The following is a 10,284-nucleotide window of genomic DNA, read 5'->3' as shown; positions in this document are numbered from 1 at the left end:
TTCAGTAGTACTATGGTAACAGCATGGCAATATTCTATAACAGCAATATTTAATCAGCAAAAATCAGTTGTTTCCCATGTTTTGTAATCTAATACCATTCTATCCCTCAGTGCTGTGTTCTTCTGCTCTCGCAAATAAGCCTGAGCAAAGAGATTGCTTTCTAAACCAAAATAACGAATACCGATTCCATCCAATTTTCTGTGTGCATTTATTAATATTGAATAGTGATTGCAAACATGGCCTTTACATTTTTTTTTATTAGTTGAAAAGACTCCCACCCCTTGGGCAGCTCTCAGGTGATCACTTGGAGCTGGTGTATTTGGTGACGGCCTTGGTTCCCTCTGACACGGCGTGTTTGGCGAGTTCCCCGGGCAGCAGGAGCCTGACTGCGGTCTGCACCTCTCTGCTCGTGATGGTGGAGCGCTTGTTATAGTGCGCCAGCCGGGACGCCTCTGTAGCGATGCGCTCGAACACGTCATTAACAAACGAGTTCATGATGCTCATGGCCCTGCTGGAGATACCAGTGTCTGGATGAACCTACACACACACACACACACACACACACACACACACACACACACACACACACACACACAAGCAATAAGCAACAACAGTTCTGTGATTAAAATAATACATTTTAACATCTATTAATGAGGGTAAACAACTCTTCTGCCTGGTAATATAGCCAATTGGCCTAATAACTGTGGGCTGCTTACAGGTTCCAAGCAACGATGAAAATTTAAAAGAAGCAGTTCAGTTCAAAAAACAATTTTTTTTTTTTTACATCATGATGTAATCACATGGTGGGGTGTTTATGTCTTTTGGTTATATTTTAGTAGTACTGTCAAATCGATTAATCACATAAATGTGAGAGTCGATGAGAGGTTTTGATCCACTTCAAATGTTGACATTAGATAGATAGATAGATAGATAGATAGATAGATAGATAGATAGATAGATAGATAGATAGATAGATAGATAGATCACAGCCGTATTTATTAGACAAAGTGTTTATTGAGGGGTTGTGTGTCCCAGCCATAATTCTATGGATTATATGGATAATGCCATTTAGAACCTGGATAAGAGTTACATTATAAAATATACTTACATTTATTGGATGAAAAGGTTTTCTTTTTTTCCTTTTCTTTTTTAAAATAAAATAAAAACAATTTCGTTTTCTTGTGGGTATTAATTGACTACATTGATAGGCTAATCAAGTTGTAAACATTGGTTCCCGACTCGGACAGATCTAAAACAAACGGTTCTTTGTTCAGTGAGTCAAAAAGACACATGACTCGAGAACCTCTCGGAGCGATTCAACCGATACATCGAAAAGATTCGACTCATAAGAATGATTCATTCACAAATCTATCGCGATTGCACGTGGCGTCAAACGCAGGTCATAAATCAACATGAACAGTAGAAATCATCCGTTTGAAAGGTATTCTTCGATAATCTTTATGATTTATGAAAACTCGCCTACCTGCTTCAAAACTTTGTAGATATACACTGCATAAGTTTCCCTCCTCTTTGCTCTCCGTTTAGTTGTTTTTTTGTCTCCTGGTACTTTTCCTTTTTTTTTTGCTCCTTCATTAGACATACTGGATTTTTCTTTTTATTAATAACACTAGGCAATATTTGTTGCTTTCAGCTACGTGTTTGCCGCTTCGGCAGGTCTTCAGCAGGCCTTCATCAGCCATTTATGACGTGTACGGAAGTGTACACTAATTGGAAAGCGTCTGCTCTCAATCTCGCGTGGCGAACGGAAGTCAGATCACCACTCACTCAGCCTTCAGGATATCCAGTAAGCGTTCAAGTCGTTTTATTTTGTTACCTCCTGTGTCACATTTTAGTTGAAAAACAGATAAGTTAAAGGGGTAGTTAACTCACCCTCATGTTTCAAAACTGTATGAGTTTTTTTTCTTCTTCTCCGTATTATTACTATGGAAGTCAATGATACCGACATTCTTCAAAATATCTTCTTTTGTGTTCAGCAGAAGAATGAAACTTATACAGGTTTGGAAAAACATGAGGGTGAGTAAATGATGACAGAATTAATTTTTGGGTGAACTATATACTAAATCATAATAAATACGCAGATAACATTTATTTAATTCTTTCCTTTCCTTGTTTATTAAACTACAGAGATCATACTGCCATAGAAGGAATATTGCACAATGAATGAGCTTTTTTTTTTAATCTTCCATGATGAATGACCCAGAAATAATTTTTAACTAATTAAATGATTAAATGACAAAGTTAAGACACTTTTACAAAACTGCATTAAAAATGTATGTTTTAATTTCCAAGATGACAACTGGTTACTGATATTGATGAATTAAACATTCAACCTAGCGACGTCATGTTTCAAAATGAAGTATGTTGTTACATTTTACAGTGTTTTGCATGTTATTTAAAAAAAGTAGTCTCAAAATAGTATGCAGTTTGATATCCAGTGTTCTGTTCCATTGCAGGTAGTGTTCAGCTGGGAGTTTTGGTGCATTGTATTTCATGCTGTTGTATGATTTGATTTTTAATTTTCGCTCTATTTAAAATGGAAGACTTCATTTGCCACTTATATTTATTGCTGCTTTCTGTAGATTCAGCCATAGTTGCACCAAATATCACTTTTGAAATCCATAAAACATCTGGCCAAAGAAGAGACAAGGTTCAGGTGGTGAAAGGATGCAAATTGCTCGTCACGCCTACAGTTAATTAGCTTCCGGCATAATATGCCAATTACGTTAAAGAGCTGCACCTGCAGATACTCATTACAGCACAGCAAATTATGAGAGAGGCTAATATCTGTGCTACTTTTACAATTTTGAACTTCAGGAGAGCCTACTTCACTGGCCTAACTAGTAAATAATTGAGTTTTGTTGTAGTGTGTACTATATGCGAGTGCTGTCAATCAAGTGTCATTGTTCCCCCGGTTTCACAGACAAGGCTTAAGCCTTGACATATACCTGTCAGTGCTATAGACAGTTCAAACATACATTTTAACCTGGGACTAAACTTAAGCCTTGTCTGTGAAACCAGAGGTTAGAGTCTGAAACCTTGTGAGTGGTCGACCAATCACAACAGACTGGGCCATCTGACCAATCAGAGCTGAGTAGGCTCTGGGAAATGTGGCATTTAGAGAGACTGAATCCTTTATTGAACCTTTTCAGACACTGAGAAAACCGGTGATGCTGCAATGTATATTATGAGAAAATAAGTGTTTTTTTGACCTTGGAAGCATGTAAACCTATTCTAGGTGACATCCAAAACAAAATTAGGAACCTTTAAAATACATTATAATAGGGGCACTTTAAATATCTAGTTTAGCGTTGCCTTCGTGTTCATGATCATTGATCCGGTTTTGTTGCCTATGTAGCACTACATCAGCAGGAGATGTGGCACACACTCAATAAACCATCAATACAAATCACAGAACTGTGTAAAAGACTTTTAGTCCTGTTGACTGTGATTATGACCCACTTTACCCAGAGATGGTGCATCTGGGAGGTTCCCCAAAGGTGTTATCTCTCAGGAGAGACCATGTAAAGAAAGATCCGGTTCTGCTGACACTGACTGATAGAATGTAAACAGCCATTTATTATCTTGTTTTTTATACCTTCATCCCTGAGTGATAAGCATGAGTGTTGTGTATATGATTACAAAGTGACTCATATGTTTGGACTGCCTTTTGCTGTAAAAGGTCATCCTGTGCAGTCAGCAACAGTTTGATAAAATTGCAGTGTGAATTGCTTGAATTAAGTCAGGGCTTCATAAGCAAAAAGAAAATCACATACATCTGCCTGGCTGAGTAAAGAACTTTATTTAGAATATTAATCTTTTTAAATTGCATATATATTTATGTTTACATTTCTTTGTAGGTGTGCATGTCTCGGTTTAGTACATCTCGGTGCATTTATTTGCACGATTCATTTGAATTGTAATAGCACTTACCTGGTATGTAATATGCCTGCCTGGTCTGTCTGTTTTTTAAGGTTCGAACGTAAAGGTTTGCTCTGCTTTCCAGCTTGTGTCCAGTGATTTGTGTGCTGCAGGGTATTCCTCCTCGTGTTCAATTTCACGTTTTTTGTTACTGGACGAGACCTTTTGATATTTTCAATTTCACAGTCCCTCCGTTCTGACAAGTTCATTGTACGGCAAGAATGATGTGCACCCTCAGGTTTAAGACTTCTCTCCACTTCCAAGAAAGGTGGTTTATCCTTTCTTTTATCCTTGCCTTTATCTATTTACAGCAGACATTTTTTTACCTGAGCCTCAAACTTTGCAGGAAAAAACCATTACCAAACATACAGTATGTGATTACTTGATAGGCCTCGTCATCAGTATTTGTTAATGCATTCTGTTAGTTAATCTGTATGTTTTGTCCAGACCTTCTTTAGTTATTTTTTCAATTTCTTTGAAGAATGCATTTCCTGGGAGCAGTGTTATTTTAGTATTATTTATATACTATTAAAGTATTTAATAATAGTTTGTGTGTGTATATATATACACACACACACACACACACACACACACACACACACACACACACACACACACACACACACACACACACACACACACACACACACACACACACACACACAGACACAGACACAGACACACACACACACAGACAGTTGTGGTCAGAATTAATCACATTTTTCTTCTTCTTCGAGAAGCCGTTTCACTCAATATGTCACAATTGGGAAGAAAATATTATCGCAATTTTTAAAAAGACTATCGCAACTTGTGTGAATTTAATTGAGTTTATTTTTCTTTTCGTATTTTGCTACATTTTAACCTGTTTTTCGCCATAAATAGCTGTGGTAGCTGGGTATGGCATTACAGTAAATTCTAATAAAAACACTGACCCAACATCTTGAATGAAGTTGTAAATAAAACAAAGAAGTATTATTGGAATATGTTTTGCAAGATAATACTTTTTCAGTCATTCTACTTGAAAACTTCCCATTTTAATTCAGTGTTACTTGCCATTTCTCTGTAATTATTTGACATTTTCTAGCATTTTTTGAGTGAAAATTGTTTCAATTAAATAGATTGTTTTAATAAATTGGTTCAATTGTATTCAATTCAAGTAAATCCTACACAAAAATGTTTTCAGTGTAACTGAAGTGTTTAAACCTCATCATACTGCTGTGTTCTACTGTTATTTGCAACACAGATTTAGTTTGCGTTAGATTGGCTGCAGGTGTGGGATGATTTATTTCCTGGGTCAAACAGTGTGGCCAGTGTCATTATGCTCACCGTCGCTTCTCAGTAAGCAGTCTCAAGAGGCTGCTGCAAAACTGCAAAGCTTCATGATCCTTTAGTGTTTACAGCATATCTCAGCACGTATGAGAAGCGACCCTTTATCTCAGTTTTAAGATGCTTGCACTTTCATATTAGCTGCAGCATCCGTCTTAAATCATCGTTCTCGAGAGTGGATGTCTCACTCTTGCTTTTGAGCTGACTTCAGCAATATTCTCGGCTGAATGGGATTTTGAGTGTGTTCCAACTGCCCATTAAACAATTATCTTTTTTTTTATCTGGTAAATGACATGTGTCTGGTGAGTGTGCTTTTATATGTGTGGATGTCCACTTTTTTTCTCATGTCTTGCCCTTCATTGCTTGTAATATTCAGAGACAACTGAGCAGTCATTTGTCTTTTGGCTCCTGCATACATGATATATTTCATGCAGCATAAAACTGTCATCATTTCTACTTTTCATATTTTTCCAAACCCACATTCCTCCATTGAACACAAAAGTTGATGTTAAAGGGTTAGTTCACCCAAAAATGAAAATTCTGTCAGTAATTACTCACCCTCATGTTGTTCCAACCCCGCAAAACCTTCGTTCATCTTCGGAACACAAATTAAGATATTTTTGATTAAATCTGAGAGCTGGATCACTCCTCCATAGGCTTCTAAGGGATTGAAACTTGCCGGCCCAGAAAAGTTATTAAAGACATCATTAAAATAGTCCAAGTGACTACAGTGGCTCAATCTTAAGTTTATCAAGCGACGAGAATACTTTTTGTGCGCAAAAAGTAAACAAAAATAACGACTTTATTCCACTATTCATTTCCTTCTCTCTGGGCCTCGAGTGAATTCACGTAGTGTAATAGTGCAGCGCTTCTGTGTTGTACGTCACATGTAGGCTCACTATTGGCTGACGCTGGTCATGTGTGTGTGATGCCTATGGAGGAGTGATCCAGCTCTCAGATTTAATCAAAAATATCTTAATTTGTCTTCCGAAGATGAACGAAGGTCTTACGGGGTTGGAGCAACATGAGGGTGAGCAATTACTGACAGAATTTTCATTTTTGGGTGAACTATCCCTTTAAACAGCATGTTCATCCTGCTCTTTTCCATGTAATGAAACTTGTTACATAATATATTGGTTCTATATCGGTTATCAGATATTTAAATTGATTTATCGGACAATATTTATCTGACTTTTAATTGTGCATGTTCATTTTACTATTTTTATAAATGCATGGCTTTGCTATCATCTAACACTTACTTAAAATTAATCTCTAAATCCGTCCTTAAATTTAGTCTTAAAATGAATCCTCACATCCTAAATTTTTTCACAATTTAAATTGTTGTGATGCCTAAACTCACATTTCAGACAATTAATTGTGTTTGTAAGTATTATGTATTTAAAATGGTATTATTTGCTTTTTATTTACTTTTTGTAATTTTATTTTATGTAGACAAAATAGTATAGAAATGTAATGTCATTTAACGGTTATTGGCCATAATTATAATGTATTGGTAGCAGACTGAATTTTAATATTGTTCAACCCTGAAAAGCACATAAAAATGATCATAAATGTGGTCTTCTGAGCACATTGTTTTTAACTTCTCTTCTCAAATCTAATTTCCCATTCAAACATGCTGTCAGTGTGAAGCCAAACACCATTGATTCTCATTTATCTTAAAGTTCATATTCTGCCTAACAAACTTTTATTTGATGTTGTTGTATTACAATAACAAGAAAAGAGATGTCTAGTGGGTTGGCTAGAGAGTGCCAATAGTCCAGTACTTATAAACCAGTGTATGAATGACAGTAAGCCTGTTCCTCATGGCCTCTTATGACCAGAGGTCAACTCCCCGAGGGATTAATCTTATGGTTTGTGCCAAAATATCTCGGCATCTGACAGGAAAAGCACAACAGCTTGTCAATGCAAAGTGTTCTTTGGGTTGTATTGAAACAAGCTTTGAACACACTGATCATATGTCAAACAAATAAATCATTGTACAGTTCCTTATTGCATATTAGATAGACGGGTTGTGCACCATTTGGAATTGAATTGAAAATGCTTTTCAAATTCCAGTTAAATTGCTCAATTTGAATTAAGGTAGCCAACAGGAAATTTAAATGGAAAAGTAGAATTTAAAAAGAAATTATAACTGCAATAAGTGTAATTTTTAACTAGAAAGAGAATGTTTGTCAAGACAAACTTTTAATGATAATAGCTTGACAAATTCCAGACTTTTTATTTTTCAAACAGATCTGTTTGAAATGTCACCTGTGGAGATTTGTGCTTAATTTATTTACACATATTTATATTTAATACATAAACCAGGGTTGAAGAATGCTTAATTTTCACTTCATGTAATTCCAATTTAACTTCCTGTGGTGTGGCCAATTCAATTCACATTCCCACTCATGAATTGAAAGGGAGCCAGTTCTTTACTTCTGAATTCAGTCCTGTTGCATAGTCCAAAAAGAATGTCTTCTGCATCTTCCCAAGTTAATTGATTTAATTGTTTACTGATGTGACTTCTATTTCAGAGTTTTAATCTTGTTCCAGGTGTTATCTATGTGTCTATGTATAAAGTGAAATCCATTGGATCAGACATAAATGTTTTGACAAATGGACAAAAAAAGATTTGCTTAACTATTTTGCAAAACAGTTAAGCAAATCGTTGTCTAAAAGGGTTAAGATGTCAAGTCAGTTAAACTAGATCTTTACCAGTGCAAGTAAGAAAGCCCTCAAAAAATGCATTATTGTAGCAAGTCGAAGCAAAAAAAATCTCCAGGTCGATGTTGGAGACCAATAAACAATTAGACAAAAAGCCTGTAAGTGATTTCCTGCCAGTGGTGGCTAAAAGCAGCTAATAGTTTGTTATACTTGGATGATTTTGTCGAGCAAATTAGTTTTATGGTTGTTTTGTTGGTGACTCATCTTGTGTCTGTATGTGTGAGATATGATTTCAGCTGTCGATCACTGGTGACCAGGTACAATCTTTTATTCATTCAACCCTCAGGTGATGGTAGGAAGTAGGAACACACTCAAAACCACTCTCACAAACTCCCAGAGTGCAACAGTAGAAATAAAGTGATTAGCACATTTGGTCAGGCTATTTGCACATTAAAAGCTCCATGATGGTGTTTGGAGTGCCCTCTCTCTGATTAAGTGCTGCTCCTCCTTTTAAAGTCCAGCTTTAAGATTGAATCTTAGTTGATTTCACTAACAGTGCTTTTCCATATTTTGCTCTTCATTCTTGAATTTCTTCATGGTGTGTCTCAGTGGTACTGCTTTTCTTTGTTACTCATTGGTTGCCCTGTTAACAAATAGCTAAACCGCATTTGTCGAATCCGGGAATGTCTGGTAATCAATCATGCCGAGGTTTGTGAAATATAAACCGATTTTTGTTATTGCATTATCTGTCTGCCTTTTATTCAAGGACTTGTTTTGGATATGCTACCTACACATGGCAAGCTTGCTCAGTCTAAGCTTAACAATGGATTCAGAGTATGCCGCTCAGTAATTTACATGCAGAAATATGCAGAATAATATTGTAATATGCTAATCCTCACACTCAGCATATTTGCTATAATGGAGAGCCTGTAAACAGGATCCAGATATTACAATATTTGCAAAAGAATATAAATGCCATATACACAGACTCCATTTGGTTTATGTGAACAGTTCTGAAAGCTGTTTTTATTTTCCATTGGTCAGGATGCGAGTGTAAACTAAATTTGACGTCAATCGAATTGCATCTATTAAAAATGAGACCCTGCAACAACTAAATATAAACAAGTATTATCTTTTTACTCCCATGTTACCTCGCCTTGCGACATTGATTGGATATTGATTTAATTTGTTTGAGAAAGATCCCTAATCCTGACCGTTCACCCATTGTTATGGTAATGTTTCTCCCTTGAGCATCATAGTGGCCGTTATCTTGTGTCATTTAAGGCTGGATTTGTAAGTGGGCTGTGAAGGGATCCCTGAACTATTAACCCTCAAAATACAATGCATATTGGTATTGATTGATTGAACCTCAGTCCATAAATCGAATCTGTTCGACCGACGTGTTTGTTACTGGTCACTCAAATGGTGTTTTGAAAAGATAAAAATCCATGCGAGTTCATCTCAACTAAATTAAGATGCAGGTTTAGTAGGGAAAATGAGGATGTGCTTCCATGCAAAACCAACCTCCTCAGATGCGATCACATGGCACAGATGGTTGCTTCTCTGCAACTACCTGTAGCTGAAATACAGCATTGCACATTGAGAGCTTTTCTTTCATACAAAACCTGGAGTCGAAGTACCCCCAGCCCCGCTAGCTCCCTCCCCCATGCTTCTCGCGCACACACACAGGCTGTGGCGGAGCAGACGCTCAGCAGTGGGATGGATCCTGACTACTAAAGAGCAACGGAGAGAGAGGAGGGGTGGCAGGCAGCCGGCAGAGGTGCATAAATCCTCATTTCCAGATCTGGAGGAAGAAACGTTCGCTGTCTGAGGCGAGACCACCACATTGGCCTTTTAAAACGCCAAGAGGCAGCGCTCCCCGCAGCTCGCCGTGAATCCAGGAGAGACTGGGAACCCAGCTGAGGCTGTCAAACGCAGAGGTGGGATAGGAGGTCTATGACCCTTGATTTTCAGCAGGGGAGTGGCACAAGGGGACGTAGCCGGCGACGAGCAACAGACGCTCGGCTCTTGTAATCTTCCCATTCACGAATCCATTCCATGGCATTGTCATAGCGATGTAAAGCCATTCTGTGCCGATCGGAGGAGGCACGCTCCAATCAACTGTTCTCGCCAAGCGAGGTCTTTCTGCTGTGTTTACATTTCCACAATTCCTCTGTGCCTTTTGGTTTCCCTTCACTTCTTTGTGCTTTGTCCCTCAGAAACCGGACGGCGTCACTCCTGTCTTTTCATGCGACTTGGTCTTTTTGGAGCTGTCATTGTGTTTGGTTCTGCATGGAATGACAGCTGCTTTTTCAGAGACCGTGGAAGAGGTTCCAGATGGAGTGAGGACTA

The 10,284-nt window shown here is 37.6% G+C and overlaps 1 protein-coding gene across 1 annotated transcript; it reads right to left on the bottom strand.

The window, feature by feature from the left end:
• Window positions 1-279: 279 nt before the first annotated feature.
• On the bottom strand, window positions 280-1,605 carry h2bk1 (H2B.K variant histone 1). The gene is made up of 2 exons (XM_084102035.1): window positions 1,484-1,605; window positions 280-537 (listed from the first exon to the last, which is right to left on the bottom strand). Exons 1-2 carry the CDS (start codon window positions 1,598-1,600, stop codon window positions 301-303), a joined length of 354 nt encoding a protein of 117 aa, XP_083958161.1. The 5' UTR covers window positions 1,601-1,605; the 3' UTR covers window positions 280-300.
• Window positions 1,606-10,284: the final 8,679 nt, after the last annotated feature.

This window comes from Abramis brama, assembly GCF_963993115.1.
Source record: "Abramis brama genome assembly, chromosome: 24".
Taxonomy (NCBI): domain Eukaryota; kingdom Metazoa; phylum Chordata; class Actinopteri; order Cypriniformes; family Leuciscidae; genus Abramis; species Abramis brama.
This window is presented reverse-complemented; position numbering and strand designations above follow the sequence as displayed.

Coding starts and splice junctions, on each gene's coding strand:
- h2bk1 (XM_084102035.1), bottom strand. CDS start 1,600: ATGTCTAATGAAGGAGCAAAAAAAAAAGGAAAAGTACCAGGAGACAAA. Junction 538..1,483: donor TCTACAAAGTTTTGAAGCAG/GTAGGCGAGTTT, acceptor GTGTGTGTGTAG/GTTCATCCAGACACTGGTAT.